This window comes from Aulonocara sp. 'chitande type north' Nkhata Bay, linkage group LG15 (assembly GCF_057382095.1).
Source record: "Aulonocara sp. 'chitande type north' Nkhata Bay isolate Kocher_YH1m ecotype deep benthic linkage group LG15, A_spYH_male_GT1.1, whole genome shotgun sequence".
NCBI classification, from domain to species: domain Eukaryota; kingdom Metazoa; phylum Chordata; class Actinopteri; order Cichliformes; family Cichlidae; genus Aulonocara; species Aulonocara sp. 'chitande type north' Nkhata Bay.
The window spans coordinates 24,194,253-24,211,212 of NC_141358.1; the positions used below are offsets into that span (position 1 = coordinate 24,194,253).

Consider the following 16,960-nt stretch of genomic DNA (forward strand, 5'->3'; position numbering starts at 1 on the left):
TTTCCAGTCTTTAAAAAAAAAAAAAAAAAAAAAAAGAAAAAAAAGCATGTTGCAGTTATATGCTAAATGTAAATATTAGACCATGTAATTTTTAAATCTGTGTTTTTCTCAACACATGACAAAATAGTGAACGTAGAAAATATACACAAATTGTGAAATTGCACCTCTTTAAAATGCAGCTCAATTAAACCTAGCTCCAAGATTAATATTAAAAAAAAAAAAAAAAAAAAAAAAAATGACAAAGGATGAACTGAAGCTCTGCCATCACGTAATGTCGCATACTGCTGTTTCTGATGTCATTTTAAAAAAAACAAAAAAAAACCTAGCTCCAAGAATTATTTTCACCGACAGTTCTGAGATAAGCTGCATGTTATTCTTGGATGCGGTTGTAGGACCAGCTTTAAAATCGCATGACAAAAATATCATACACATTAAAAAAAAAAAAAAAAACAACTGTATCACCAATGTAGCCTGGACAACATTTGCTAGTTAGATGCTAGTTAATTTCTCTTCAACGACGTAATCCAATAACAACCGATCTCTTTACCCGTCGGCTTCCCGTGGCTGTCATGCGACCGGCTATTGCAGTTAATAATACAACAGCTTCTTGACATTTTTGTGTTTCTTTTTATCGCTGTATAACTGATTTTAATTGAAAGCCTGCGTGCGCTAGTACCGCTTGCCACGAGTTCCCAGAATCCTTTGCGGTTCTACCCGTGAATGACGTCACATTTTCAATCTCTATATAATATGCATGTTAAATCCAGATGAACAGAGTCAATCTTTTGGACCACCTATAATTCTAAACATTTTGGTAAATGACATTGCTATTACATGTTGGTACAAACATATGGATTCTTCATACCTCAATCTGTAATAAAATAAATACTTACAATCATTAAAAGAAAAGTCCCTGATTAGATTTACTATGACAGCTAAATATTACACAAAACAATAACAGTCAGATGGCTGGGGAAAAAGGCATCAGACTCACTTGTTTCATGCAAGGATAGTCCATTTCACCTGCCCTGCGAGCGGTTAACAGTTTCTGCCAGCTGATAGCCGCCGCGCCACCGGGCCCAGGCTCTTCCTGCAGCCGCCGCGCCACCGGGCCCAGGCTCTTCCTGCAGACGCCGCGCCACCGGGCCCAGGCTCTTCCTGCAGACGCCGCGCCACCGGGCCCAGGCTCTTCCTGCAGACGCCGCGCCACCGGGCCCAGGCTCTTCCTGCAGACGCCGCGCCACCGGGCCCAGGCTCTTCCTGCAGACGCCGCGCCACCGGGCCCAGGCTCCTCTAGCAAGGCACCAACAAGTAAACAGAGGTGGGACCAAGTCATTGTTTTGCAAGTCTCAAGTCTTTATCCTCAAGTCACAAGTCTTAGAACATTTTTTTCAAGTCAAGTCTAAAGTCATAAAATTAACTAGAAAGCCGCCGCTAATCAGTATAGGTTGCCATTCAAACGGCTACAGAGAGCAAAACTCAGTGGAGCAGCCATTCTCCACCATGAACTATGGTAAAACCAAACACCGCTCGAGCCTCACAGATGACAGCTTACAGTTTTGTGTAAAGATGAGGTGACTTCGTACAGCCCCAATTTGTAGACACTGTGCGCAGAGGTTCATAAGCAGACCCGACAATGTTTGCATGAACACACTTTGAAGCATTACGTTATGGACCACTTTTCACACATAGTTGCTGTACCCATACAGCCGGCTGTAGCTTTTCATCTCACAGCCCGACACATACAAAAAAAAAAAAAAAAAAAAAAAAAAAAAAAAAAAAAAAAAGCAGAGAGAGCACAGACCTGAGAGGCGTGATTGCAGATGCCGCTGAGGTGGGTCCACCTCCCCTGCAGCGGCACTGCAGACCACGCCCTGCCACACACATCAAACACGTAAAATAAATATTTATGCACTTTTCATTCACTTGGGTTTTTTTTGTTATTTTTACACAGTGTTCTGAATGATTAACAATGGTCTACAGCCAATCTTGTGTATTATTATACAAACTTTGGTTGTAAGATTCAGATAACTATTTAATAAAAGCTAAATATTTTATATGAAAGTAAGAAAGAAAAGTATATCTTTGTCTCATACTCTCATCAGACAATACATGAACCTCTCAATAAACAAAATATATGCTCGGCTTAAATGACAAACCGCTATTTTACACAGTGGAACACTTATTTTTAAACAAAACCAATGCAGTTCGCCACTGACAGTGCTTACCTTTGCACATCACAGTAAACACTGAACCAAGATGGCGCCCACGCGAACGAGAAATCTGAACTACGGTGTCCTGCAGAGGACAAATGGTCAAAATTGCTAAAATATACAACATATATGCAGCTCAACAGCGACACCTTGTGACTTATTCCAGTCACTACCTTAAATATACATAACGTCTTACCTGACATTCAGTTCACCGGACACTCATACCGAATCACCAGCCCATATAAATGAAAAATAAGTCCAGCAGCCCACCAAGAGTCATCACGAAAGACTAGGGGTGACACGAGAGCGTGAGCGGGCCTGGGTGTCAGCCAACCCGACCTGGGTGTCAGCCAAGCCGCCCTAGCCAGCTAGCCGGCTAGCTGCCATGCGGCGCTAGCAGTAACATCGTGAGAGATATGGGACTTCTTGATAAAATATGGGACTTCTTGATAAAACAAGCAGATATTTGAAGTTTACACCCCTACATTCTCGCCTGAAAATAGGGGAGGCTGTCATAAAGTTCAACATCAGTAACTTAGCGCGCACAGCTGTATGGAAACTCCGTCGTGCTAGCTAGCACGCAGTACAGTTATTGTAACTGTCAGCACAACGAAAATAAACTACACCTAAACTCGGTTTATATCTGACCCAAATAGAGTGCAGTTAATAACGTCTTACCTGAAATTCAGTTCACCAGCCGCCTGCTTCTCCTGCATTGGGTTTCCCTTATCCACGATTGAGCTCCGCGTTAGCCACCACCGGTCGATCGGTGGCCGCCTCGCATGTTTCTTTCCCCGCATACGAGGGGAAGAGACATACACCGGTGGCTAACGCAGAGCTAGCTAGCCACCGGTATATGAACAACTCAGTTATTTTTTCCACATCGACCAGCATCATCGGCCCATATAAACGAAAAATAAGTCCAGCTAATACAAAGACTGTTTGCGGAGCGATCGGGGGTGAAAGGAGTTAGAGACGCCTCACTGAAAGCCAAGCCTGGGTGCTTTTGAGTGAAGCGGCGCTAGCCGGCTAGCTAGATCATTATCCGCCGTTCTTAAGCTGAGAGACGTACTTGAGCTGTGGCAGCGGGATCCCCAGACCAAGTTTAGCTGCTACGTAGGCCAAAGGATAACCAGTCGCTTTACTGGCCAGAGCAGAGCTCCCTGACAGGCGGGCATTCACCTCAATGATGTAGTACTGCAACACATTATACATAGAAGATACAATTCAATCACAGACATTACGGGAATTAGACCAGGAGCAGGAATACCAGCTCCCCATGCACACAAGACCTGTTTAAAGGCCTGTTCTGATACATAAAGCCTATTCATACAAATCTATTCCTGGTTTGTATGAAATGAACTTGGTCACATTGATACCTAAAACAATTTTCTTTTAAAACTTATTGAACTAGGATTTACATAGCAAAGGCTTTTTACAACCTTGTTATGGAGCCAAAACAGTAAATGTAAGCCGTTGACATACCTGGCTGTTACATTATCTGCAGATCCAGCCGCACACTCTGTACATCCTATAGCCATATAAACTGTATATACTTCAAGTCATGTTACCACCCATGCTTATTTCAATATACCTACACTTTCTGTACTATTCATTACAGCATGTCACTGGCTTTAAAATAAGGAAATGCAAAACAGATCCACTTTATAGGTGAACACAGTCCTATTTGTGCTTTTCATCACCCAGGTCTTCACATATATGCTTACCTGTTCAGATTCGGGGTTAAGAGCGTACTGGATGTTACACTCTCCCACGATGCCGAGATGTCTGATGACTTTAATGGCCGTGTTTCTCAGCATGTTGTACTCGCGGTCATTAAGCGTCTGACTGGGAGCCACTACAATGGATTCCCCAGTGTGGATACCCAGTGGGTCGATGTTCTCCATATTACACACCTAAACAAGAGGAAACAACAGCCACTTTAAATCGCCCTCAGTTTTTTTTTAGTGAGTATAAACCGTTTGTTCTCTGGTCTCCTTTTACTCACAGTCACACAGTTGTCATAGGCGTCCCGGACCACCTCGTACTCGATCTCCTTCCAGCCTTTCAGGGATTTATCCACCAGCACCTGAGAGGTGTGAGCGAATGCTGCCGTTACCAGAGAGGTCAGCTCCTCTCTGTTGTTGGCAAAACCGGAGCCGAGGCCTCCGAGAGCGAACGCTGAACGAACCAAGACGGGGTAGCCAAGACGCTCAGCAGCTGCCACCGCCTACAGCAGAGTTAATCAGATAAATTTAGACTTCACTGGGGCAAAAAACAATCCAGAAGCTATTAATTTATAAGCGAACACGTCTCCTCACCTGTTCCACCGACAGAGCTGCTTCACTGGGAGCTACATGCTCATTGATCTCTTCCATTTTCTCCACAAAGATTTTTCTGTCTTCGGTCATCTCAATGGAGGAAACAGGAGTTCCCAGAACCTGCACTTTATATTTCTCCAGAACGCCCAGCTTGGTCAGCTCTACACCGCAGTTCAGAGCAGTCTGACCTCCAAAAGTCAGCAAGACGCCGTCCGGGCGCTCATTTTTTATCACCTGTAACAACAAGATGTAATGACACGAAGCACTCACAACACATGAAAATGAGACAAACAGCTCTGTGGATTTCACACTGGGAATTTCATCCCGTCCAAGACATTTGGAAGTCTGCAACTGAACTAAAAGCAGCTTAAGTGATCTTTGATTTTTTACTGTAAAAGCCTTTTAGCCTCTTCGTTTCCACTCTATACTGCCATATGATGGATGCAGGTAGAAAGCTGAGCAGGGATTTTTATATCTTTGAGCCAGCACATTTTTACAGAAACGTATTATGAACACTGAAATTTAAAAATAAAATAACATAAACTACATTAAATAAACCTGGGCAAAGAAGGTAAAAATCTGAGGGAATATTTGTCCTCAAACTTGTTTCTTTTCATTATCATTATTAATCCGCACTCTTATTTTTCCTCTCTTACTAATTACTGGCTGTTGTCTCTATATTGCATCTATATAAAAACCAGAGTGGAGCAACGAGCTCTCTTTAGTCCACCAGCACCACCCTTTATCTTACATGATGACTTCCATGGAGCCGCGGATTTAAGGGCTGCAACACAAAGCTCATGTTTTGCCTTTGCTTTTAAACACTTGTGCTGCATTCAAGTGTTCAACCAAACAAAGTGATGGACCACGTAAAAGTATCTTATCCACAGTAAAGAAATAAAAATAAAGGTTGTCCTAGAACCCACTGTCCCAATTCCTACAATACAGACACAAAAGAAGACTGAACTACCTTCAACAGTCACCAAAGCTACAAACACACCTGTACAGAACTGCTCTGTGTTCTTTGGTGGGTGTTACGGCCCTAGCAGGGCCTCCTCCTGAAGGTGCCTGTGTGGGCGTGTCACACTACCTCTTCTGCCTGAGGTGCCACCTTTCCCTTTTGTGCAGCTGACTCTCGTCAGTAATCAAGGAGATTTAACTTGTTTATTTAGTTATTTGTTATGCCCCACTGTTTGTTTGCCACTACACCTCTGTAAATAAAACCACCGGTATCTCATCCACTGCCTGCATCTTGGGTCCTTCTTCCAACTCCACGCGGCTCGCCTCGGCAGCCGTGACAATTAAAGCTTCTGCTATAATAATGCCTCATTAGAGGGCACCTTGGTTAAGCTAAATGTATAATTATAGATTTTGTTAACCGTGGGAAATGTCTTTTATCCATCTTTTAATTAGTGTGTTATTTCCTCTTGTTTCTCAGGTACGGTAACCGTGGACACAACCAACCGTGCATCCATAATGGGACAGAGCGCTGCTTCATCACCAGTCAGAATCACGGCTTCGCTGTCAACCCTGACACTTTGCCCAAAGACTGGGACGTGCTCTTCACAAATGCTAACGACCACACCAACGAGGGCATCGTACACAACACAAAGCCTCTGTTCAGGTAACAGTCTGTGAAAGATGGAGTCCAGTGGTGATTCACTCTAGAAGTGACTGGTTCTGGTGCCTTAAGTGCCTCTGTACTGGCCGGAAAAAACCCAATTAACAAACTCCCCCTCACCATGACAACAGCAGATTTCAAGCACAGTCGAAGGACGAACTGTAAGCTCCGCGGCTCTACGGTTACAGCTGGTTGTTCAGCCTAGCAGTGGCGTTAAACGATATTAACAGGGATATATTTAATGTAGGAAGGCCGTCTGTGCCGGGAAGGAGTTTCATGAGCGGGAGGCCAGCCGGAGGCAGAGGGAGACGCCGTCTGACTGTGTGATCAACAACATGGCTCTGCTTCAGCATCCCCGGCTGCTGCTCGCCTGTGTAGGGCTGCTGCTGCTGCTCACCTTTGGCAGCATCGACGCTCGATCTTCGCCTATATCGGACTTGAAATCCAAAATATCCGGGGTGGAGGAGCTCTTGGAGGAATTCCGCAAACAGCTGCAGCAGGACCAGACCTACAGGACAGGTGAAGTGATGGACTCCTGCGTGGGCGACTTCAGTGCCGCGGGGGATCGCATCATCCGGGCCAAGGACTCCATCGAGCAAGGAGCCACCTTCCTGCTGGCCCCGGACAGGGTGTACACCAGGAAGGACTGTGTGCACGCCTGCTGCTCCCAGCCTCACTGCACAGTTGCGGTGCTTCACGAGGACCAAAGGCAGCCCGGGGACAGTCTCCGCTGCTACCTGTTTAACTGCACCTACAGGAGTAAGAATGTGTGCGCCTTCTCGGCTCAGAAAGGCTTCACGACATACAGCCGGACTCCCAACACAACGCAGGGACACCTCCCTGTTTCATCTAGCGACTCAGCCCGGAGGCCCGGAGAAGAAGCTCCTGATGAGGATGATGCAGACGTGGATGAGCCTCCTCGCAGTGACGCTGGACAGGATGTGGTTATCCAGCTGCCCACAGATTGGGCTGTGCTGGATGGCCGTGACAGCGTGGACGACCACGGGATCCGCCGCTATGAGTGGAGTCTGATTAAAGGAGACACAGCCATCAATATGAAGTCAACACATCCAGAGGTTTGCTGAAGATCAGTGGCCTCCAGGAAGGAGTCTACACGTTTCAGATGACAGTCACTGACACGGCGGGACAGAAGAGCTCCGATAACATCTCTGTCACCGTACTGGCTCCAAAACACCAAGCAGAAGTATGTACCGGTCACTGCTCAAACTACCAATTTAAGTGTGATGACGGTTGCTGTATTGACATCACCTATGCCTGCGATGGGAAGCAGCACTGTCCAGACCGCTCAGACGAAGACTTCTGCCCAAACTTCGATGGCAGCCGAAAGTCAGTGACCCACGCTGTGGACCTGCCCAGCCCTCAGCGGCCTGTCGCTCAGACAAAGAAAGCTGAAGACGACTCCATGCTCCCGACTGGAGCCAGAAAGACCATCACACCGCAAGACACAAGCAAGGCGGCTCCTTCTCAGAGTGCCAGTGAGCAGGAAGCTTCAGTCAGTCAAGACCCATGTGCTGCTGCTCCAGTTGTGGGACCCTGTAAAGGCACCTTCCCACGGTGGTACTACGACCAAAATGTGGGAGAGTGCAAACACTTCCTGTATGGAGGCTGCCAGGGAAACCACAACAACTTCCTCCAGGAGTTGGACTGTGTCAGTGAATGCATACAAAAAAGTCCAGCTTTCAGGCCTGCCAGTGTGGCTCCTCCAGTCACCAAGCAGACTGAGATAGCTTCCCCTAAAGCCAACCAGAGCCAAGCAGTGAGTGACGCCCCCATCTCCAAACCATTTCCAGTTCCTCTGACACTTGGCCTAATCATCACTGCCGTGCTGCTGCTCATGATCTGTCGTCTGATCTGTGAGCCAGCATCAGCTGAGAGATATAGAGGAGAACAGGGGGACAACAGACAGCTCTCTGTAGTTGACAGACTGGTAAAAACATTGAAAACAGTTTTTAGATATTTGCTTCCTGTATTTGCAGAAGTATCTCCAACACAAACTGTAACAGCTGCATGCAGGGAACCACTCAGTCATGTTTATCCTGCAGGACAGGATCTGACAGGGAAAGAAGGAAAAATAAGGGAACCACGGACAACTTTGATAATGCTTTGATTTATCCACAGTACATTTAGTTCAAATATTGTTTCCATCACAGAGGGATTGTGCTGGTTTCAGTGGGGAAAGTATGCAGCTCATTTAAATGTTCAAAGAGCTGTGAAAAGTTGTCCGTTCATAAAGTGTGTCAGTATTTTATAAGGATGCCATGTTTCTGTATCATCTCTCTCCTGTCAGAGCCTCTTCCAAACATCAGCCTGTTTAATGCTCTCATATCTTCAACATCTCGAGTAAATTATACTGCACAGTTTTCTCTCCAATAAAAGAATATTTACTGCATGAGTCTGTTTTCCATTTTATCTGAAACATTCAAGGAGGAGATCTTTTACTGTATTTTGGTGATATTGCCCTTAAATGTGACTAAAGCTTTCATACAGTGGTGATCACGGACATAACTCTGAGATCAGTCTGACTGAACTCTGAAAATCACTGAGTGTTATTTCACAGAACCATAATTAGATTAACTCAAACGGAAACACGCGGTGTTAAACAGTAGTATAATTATCATTAACTGTCAAAGTAAGTGCGTATTTTGCTTGTTTCCGTTTCCATCAAAAATCGAATTAATTAATAATTGTTTGATTTGTGTTGATGAAGGCCTGCCTCCTTCTCCTCACAGTCACTTTTTACGAGACCATGAGTGTGTTTCATTTTTTGTTCTGTCAGTCTTGGATGTGACTCCTGAAAAGAGATTCACCATGATTCTGGTTCTCCTTTCACAGTCAGTACTGCTGGTTTCTCTCTCAGACTGACTGACACACGTTGAACCCGAGCTCATCTTCGAACAGGTAAAGCCACTTATTACCGCACAAAGTAACTGATTTTGTTGTTAGCAACGACTGAACGCTGGGTCTCGCTTTGAGTAACCGGAAGTATAAAACCGGACAACGGAAGTAGTGGTCTGTCATGGCAGCCTACGTACGCTCTTACAGAAACCTGTGGATACAGCTAAAAAACTGCGACCTCAAAACCGCTAGGGAGTTATTGTCACCATATAGAGAATCTAGATATGCGAATATTTTCCTAATCTGGTCTCTATCTTTTTCTTCTAACACGCTTACTTGACGCTTTGCCTCACCGCTTAAAGCCCCAATTAAAATTTCTACTTTCCGGGCCTCAGCTATTTCTTGAGCATTCAATAAACCTTGTATTTGTTCTTTCCAATCTCCATATGAAACATCTGCTTCAGTACCCTTATATTTTGGTACCCAAGGGGCACCCGGATACACCGGCATCATCATCTCTATATCTGCACTCCAGGTGCGGAACACTGCTCCCCAAACTTGTATCCTGTCGACAAACGCCAAAATTATGTAGCCGCTAAACTGGTAGAACTAAATCTTCACCACCACGCCTATACAAGCAGAAAGGGGAGTGAGTGGGTCAGAGCTCAGAGGACAGAAATTTAGCTGGCTTCAAACACACCATTTATTTTCAGGATAAAACACAGTCAGAACCCCAAATACAAGCTAAAATCCCCGTATACAATAAAAATAGTGTTTACAACCCGCTAAAAACCCTGCCGGCAGGAATGATTAAACGCTAAAAACACAAAGCTAAATGAATGTTTTTCCCTATACTAAAAACTCCCCCCCAGGGTCCTAATTCTCCCAGTCCCGCAACACACGGGCAAATTCTCCTGAGCTGAGAGAGACAGGAGAGGAACTCCTCTTCCGGGATGTGGACTCTCGCCAGCAGAAGACCAGGGAGGAGGCTCCTATCTCCACCTGACTGTGCGCAATCGTGCAGTCCAGCTACTCTCCACCTCCGCGCACGGCCTCCCTCGTAGCTCCGCCAGATGCAGGCAGAGGCGTACCCCTGCCCTACTGTGGATTTCACGCGTCGCCTCCCACGGTCGCTATTCTGTCCGTCGGGACTGGATCGCCGGGTTGTGCTGGCCGATCGCCGAATGTCTCGTGGCGCCCCACAGTCAGGCCAGAGGTCCTTCTTCTCATATGCTGGCTTGCACACGTTTTGTTTTCCAGCTCTCCACTTTTCGTGTGTCTCTCTCTTTTTAGTCTTTGCGCTCACTATCTCCCTTAAGTCAGTTTGGTGGCTGATAGGCCACCACGGGGAACGCCCCCACCTCACAGGTGCCTACAATTGTCCGCTTAATCCACAGTGGAATAATAAAAAACATATTGTTCAATCAACACTAAACACACACTATAAATATGGAGATAAAATCATGCAATAGGAATATCAATAAACAAACATGCAATATCACTATTACAATAAAATCATGCAAATAAAATCGACACCCTGTACCAACACAGTCTGATCCAAAACAAAATATAAAAACACAATTTTCCACTGTGTGACATTAATAAGTTTGAAACCACCACTCAACCCATTTGAGTTCAGATATATACACTTAAAAGGGCAGGTGCAACAAGCCAAAAATAAAATTAATAATAATGTTGTCCCCTGTTGAAGAAATAGACAAATCTACAGAGGCACAAGAGGCCAGGTCCAGCTCCATAGAGCGAAGACTAACAGAAAAGGGGCAGGAGATGCATGAACAGGAAGCCAAGAAAAATGAAAGGTCATTTAGCAAGGCATATGAGTCCTGGAAGGAGTTAGCAAGAGGAGTTAGAACAAAGCTGAAAGGTTTCTGCTCAAACGAAGACCTTGTTAGAACACAAACGGACATTAAGGCTAAAGAAGTATTAATGCATGAACTGTATGAGCCTATCCGACGTAATCATACTTCTACTCCAGATGTTGTCAAGAAAATGCGTGTGTTGCCCTAACAACAGAAATTTGTGATCTCATTAGTAAACGACTAGAAGATATAGATAAGACTTTTAATGACAGGCTCGAGAAGGAGCGTGTAAGGATGATATTAAGTAAGGAGGAGTATGGATCTGTTTTTGGGAAAACAGAAACCGTTATTTCAGAGCATTCAAAGGGCTCAGATTCATACTCTGGAGCCACCTCTACGACTTCTAGCAAACGTGTGGATGCCGAAGCTGACCTTGCAGCTAAACTAGAACAGGCGAAGGCAATGCAACGAATACATGAACAGCAAGCCAAGTTGAGTAGCTTAGAGCATGAGTGGAAAATCAAGGAAGCACAAATGATTGCAGAAATGACAGCAAAGCTAGAGGAAGAGAGAACTAAACTGCAACAGCTACAGGCAGAAAATGAGGTAAAAGTAGCAGCAGCCAGAGTGAGAGCTTACAACAACTACGATGGATTGGAAAGCCTTAAGTATGAAGCAGATGACAAATCACAACTTGATAGCCAAATCATTGAATCTCAGAATCCATTGAATCCACAGGCTGAATCATTTCGACCTCAGTGTGCACCACCTGAGATTTTGCAAAAGCAACAGGAGGTCAGCTTAACACAGGAGCTTGCAAGCTTGTTCGTCTCCAACCGTCTGCCTGCACCTGAACCCACAGTGTTCACTGGTAACCCTTTAAAGTTTATACACTGGAAGATATCCTTTATGGCATTGATTGGCCACAAACCCCTCCCCGCAGGAGAAAAAATGTTGTACTTGAAAAGTTATCTTGCAGGTGAGGCACGGAAGGCGGTCGAAGGATTCTTCTATCGAAACTCAGAAGATGCATATCAGGGTGCCTGGGAGATTCTTCAGGAGAGGTATGGAAGTTAATTTGTCGTCCAAAAGGCTTTCAGGGATAAACTGATGAAATGGCCAAAAATAGCTCCCAATGACCCAGTAGCCCTCAGAGAGTTTTCAGATTTCCTTCAAAGTTGTGCCGAGGCCATCCCTCATGTTAAAGGGCTGGCAATTCTAAATGATTGTGAAGAAAATCATAAACTTCTCAAAAAACTACCCGAATGGCTGGTACGCAGATGGGGTCGCGTTGTTGTGGATGAACTAGACAGATGTCAAGAGTATCCACCATTTGCTCATTTCACCAGATTTCTACAAAGGGAAGCTAGAATAGCCTGCAACCCCATTGCTTCTCCCTTCTTATTAACCACTAAAGTAACAGATGAAAGGCTTCCTAAGAGAACCAAGGCACTCAGCACCAATGCTCAAGCTAAGCACTCTGCAGGTAAACCAGGGACCTTAATTTCAAAGCCAAGACCACCATGCTTCGTCTGCAACGATGAAACACACGGTGTCGCCAAGTGCCCAACCTTTGCCACAAGGCTTCCTGATGAAAAGAGAGCTTTCATTCGTGAAAACCGTCTTTGCTTCGGCTGTTTAAGAAAGGGCCACACTAGTAAAGAATGCAAAAGAAGGCACACATGCACTATATGTGGTCGAAATCATCCAACTTGCTTGCACATAGAGAGAATTGAGGGAGCCAGTGAAATGTTAAACAGTGATTCACCATCTGCAGGAAATGAGACAAAGGAAGTCCGTAATGTCATGTCACACACATTGACAAGATACTCCTCAGCTACGTCTAGCATTGTTCCAGTTTTTGTGTCATTGGCAGAAGACCCCCACAGTGAGATTCTCACATATGCTCTGCTCGACACACAGAGCGATTCAACTTTCATCTTGGGAGATCTGGTCTCTGCACTAAATGTGAAGACTCAGCCAGTGCAATTAAGGCTCAGTACAATGACAGCAGTAAACACAGTCATAGCTAGCAAAGTGGCTTGTGGATTGCAAGTTCGTGGGCTCCATAGTGAGTCGCATGTTCAGCTACGCCAGGCATACACAAGGGATTTCATCCCAGTCGATAAGTCTCACATTCCTACAAAGGACACCGCACTTCAGTGGCCACATCTGAGGCAACTGGCAAACAAGCTGCAGCCACTTCAAGACTGTGAAGTGGGATTGCTGATTGGCTATGATTGCCCATCAGCACTGGCCCCTCTAGAAGTCATTGTAGGGTCAGAAAACCATCCATTTGCTCAAAGAACCGTGCTTGGCTGGAGCATCATAGGATCAGCAAATCCATATCTTGATAGAAAGGAACATCAAAGCTTTGTACACAGAGTGGCAGTAAAGGAAATGCCATTGCCTCCGGTCAATGATGTGTTAAAGGTCCTAGAAATGGATTTCAGCGAAAGAAACTATCAAGATAAATATGTTTCTCAAGATGATGTTCATTTTGTAAAACTCCTCGGCAGCACAATCACAAAAAGGAAGGATGGACACTATGAGATGCCACTTCCTTTCAAGGGCAGCTCTCCACCCATGCTGCCAAACAACAAGCGACTGGCTGAAGCTCGTTTGCAACACCTCAAGAGGAAGTTAAGGTCCAATAGGCAGTACCATGACCTAGAGCTGGGCGATATGAGATTTTTTCATATCACGATATGTTTTTTTTCATTTCAGGCGATAACGATATCTATCACGATATAAGCCAAATAACTATATTTGTAAGATTTAAATGTGCCGTTGCTCACAAGTAAAATGTGAAATAATCAGCAGCTTGTTTTTATTTAAATATTTATTTCCCATAATAAGTTCAACAGGGTAGATGTACTTAAGGAACATGAGACTTTTTCAGATAAATAAAGGCAAATATTACAAACTACACAAAAGGCAGCCGCTAAAGCGTTTAAGTTTCAAAATAGAACAAACGAAACAGACTAAATTGTCAATTCCACTTATTCTAAAAATAAATCTTAGTTTGTTTTACAGAAGAACAGACAAAACTGACTAACTTTTGTCAATATCAAATAAACTGAAAACTAAAAGGAAATTCTCAATCTCTCCTTGTTGTATAGCTGAGCTTTTCAAACAGTTTTAACAGTTACTTTAGTCTGACAAAAGCCGAATGACGAATTAGCGCTTCCAGTCAGAGACTGAGGCTACGTCCACACGTACACGGGTATTTTTGAAAACGGAGATTTTCCGTTTTCGTTTTAAAAAAGAATCCCGTCCACACATAAAGGCAGAAATGAAGGAAAACGCTGCTATGAACATGCCAAAGCAGCAGGTGGCGCTAGATTCCTAACCGTGCGGAAATGTTGGCCAATCAGAAGTCTAGAAGCCTCGGTGGGAAAAAGTAAACAAAGCTGGGGCATAGAAGCAGAACCGAGTCGTATGTGTGGAGGGACAGTAACTGTGTGTATATGTAAGCATTTAAACACTGCAGAGAGTAGAATTAACAGTATTGTATTGACGACAAACACCGACAACTAACGCCGAGGAGAGGGGCGGTGCTGACTCACGAGCGAAGCAGCGAGTGAATAAAATCAAACAGCCGTACCAGCCTTATGCTGTTCTGTGGTTTCTAAAGCTGCTTTATCACTGAGTAAATTAAGGAAATTATTTCTAAATGTCGCCTGGAGGACAAACAGATGTTAAATAATACGTCACGTTTCATTTGAGGTTTGATGCTAAACAACAGCAGGACTGTTAGAGCTTATGTTTTTACAGGAATGAATTATTTATGACGTTACAATAAGAGGCAGTTCCAGCAGAAACAGAGCCAGTCACAGGCTGTCACTGCAGAGAAGAAGTTAACTCATTTTTACTTTACTTAGAAAGCTTAGGTCTACTTTTCTGTGCATGTATTTATCCACACAGACAGATTTGGTCTTGATTACGGTTACAGTTTAAAAGCGGCAGAGGTGAATTTAACTGTGTAGCTTTGAAGCGCTCAAAGCAAAATTGTAGAAAAAAAACACACAGATGAAACATGGTGGATACATAGACGGACCAACTACAATGACAGAAGACGCGACTTAAATACACACAGAGAACACAGGGAGATTACGCACAGGTAGGGAACACAGCTGGGAGTAATCAACAAGACGAGACAGAGGTAAAACTGAACACACACACACGAGACGCAGACCTTCACAATAAAACAGGAAACAAGAACACTACACAAAGACGCAGACTCGACACTGAGAGACAGACAGAAAATGACACATGGAACTAAACCCACACAAAACATGAGAACACAAATAAATAGAAACATGGAACTCTAATAATAATCATCATAGCACCCAAAACCACAACAATCATTCAAAAATAAACTAACAATCAAAACTCAAAATACTGGTTCGAAACTGACCCAGAACCGTGACAGTACCCCCCCCTCCAAGGGCTGGCTCCCGACAGCTCTAAACAAAAACCCAGAACAAAACCGAGCACCAGACCAGGGTGGGCGGAGGGGATCCAGGAAGGAGCGTCCGAAACAAAAAACAAGGAGCACAAGAGTCCAGAGTAAACCAAAAACACAAGAAAACAGTCCAAGAACACAGGACAACAGATCAAAAACAAAACCAGAGCTCAACAAGAGTCCGAGAAAAGTTCAGGGGGTCGACACGGGGGTCGACAACACAAGGACCAAGACAGTTCCGGAGGCCGACCGTGCACACGGCAACGGCGGCAGAGCAGGCAAAACCAATCAGGAGATTTGTAAAATAGCAATTGTGTATTTTGTTCACCTTGTATATATTGTTCACTGCAGCAGCCTAGTAGGCGTGACAAACCATTTTTGTTGATTAAGTTTTCTCCTGTTTTTCGTTTAGAAAGTTAGGTAAGTGAATTGTCTTTTGGTTGGTTTTCATTTTGTGTAGGAAAGTGTAGGGACCATTAGGGAGTTTTGTTTGTTATTTTTGGCACTGCTCACTGCTGAAGCAAATAAATGGCTTCTTAGCGCTTTAAAAGATACTACTGTTTGTGTTCTTTCTTGGGTGGTGCGTGAGTGGGGCCAATTTGTTGTTGCGTTCAATACACGCCTAGACTAAGAACGTAACACATTGAAGAAACCTGTAGCATGGCACATGGTGGACCCACTTTTCAGTCGGGTTGAGTTCTGGACTTTGACTGGATCGCTGCAGCACTTTGATTCTCTTTAAGCTCTTCTTATGGAGATTTGCTGCTGTGCTTCGGATCATTGTCCTGTTTCCTGACCCATTTTGGTCAAACTCTAGCTGTCATGCACATGGCCTCAGATTTGACTGTAGAATACTTTGGTGTGCAGAGATGTTCATGGTCATCTCAGTGACTGCAAGGTGCCCGAATCGCCACCCCTCCACTGATTCTGTCCTGTAGCTTCATAAAGTAAACAAAGGAAATCGCTGCAGTTTGTCAACAGATCAAAGTGAACTTCTCTTTTTATTGAGTGATATTATTGCTAATAATTAGCCTACACGCTGATCTGCTTTCTAGTGGCTGGACCTCCAACAGAGTAAATGAATGTGAATGCATGCAAATTCCATTCATTGCTGGTTTCATATATAAAGAGTGAACATCTAGGCTTACAGTGTTGTCCGACAGTCCCTCCTTGGGTGTTTGCCATGCATTCTCTGGACACATAGAAGAAGCAGCAGAAGTCATCTGGTAGTTTATAAGCACTGATGGGTCTTAGATTTGGTAAATCACATAGATTAGATATTATATAGGAAATATATCAAAGTTCGCAAAGATTGTGAAATGGGGGTGTAAATGTTGGATTTTGGGGTTCCTGCATATGTAAGTGTAGAAGGAAATGAGGATTTGTACATATTACCAAAACATTAGGTGAAATTACAGTCATTTAATTTACAGATACCATTAGGCAAAGCTGAACTTAAACCTACAGATCATGGCAGGAGTACTGAGACATCAGTGATACAGGAAAGCATCTATACAACATTGAAAAACATGTTGGTTGTGGGAGGAGTGGGTAGGAGTGGAGTAGAAGAAATCATTTGTCTCGGGGTAGGACACACAGGTGCTGCAGCTGATAGGTAAGCACCCAACTAGACAGTGTGTGTACTGCACCTGAGTTTGTTC

At 44.2% G+C, this 16,960-nt stretch overlaps 1 protein-coding gene and 1 pseudogene across 1 annotated transcript; one reads left to right on the forward strand and one right to left on the reverse strand.

Annotated features, from left to right (window-relative positions):
* Positions 1–2,613: 2,613 nt before the first annotated feature.
* LOC147313142 (multifunctional protein CAD-like) lies at positions 2,614–6,131 on the reverse strand. The gene is made up of 5 exons (XM_086262922.1): positions 6,120–6,131; positions 4,535–4,768; positions 4,222–4,443; positions 3,941–4,129; positions 2,614–3,410 (listed from the first exon to the last, which is right to left on the reverse strand). The coding sequence occupies exons 1-5, from the start codon at positions 6,129–6,131 to the stop codon at positions 3,255–3,257; spliced, it is 813 nt and encodes a 270-aa protein (XP_086119048.1). The 3' UTR covers positions 2,614–3,254.
* Positions 6,132–6,282: 151 nt separating this feature from the next.
* Positions 6,283–8,555, forward strand: LOC147313143 (low-density lipoprotein receptor-related protein 11-like; annotated as a pseudogene).
* Positions 8,556–16,960: the final 8,405 nt, after the last annotated feature.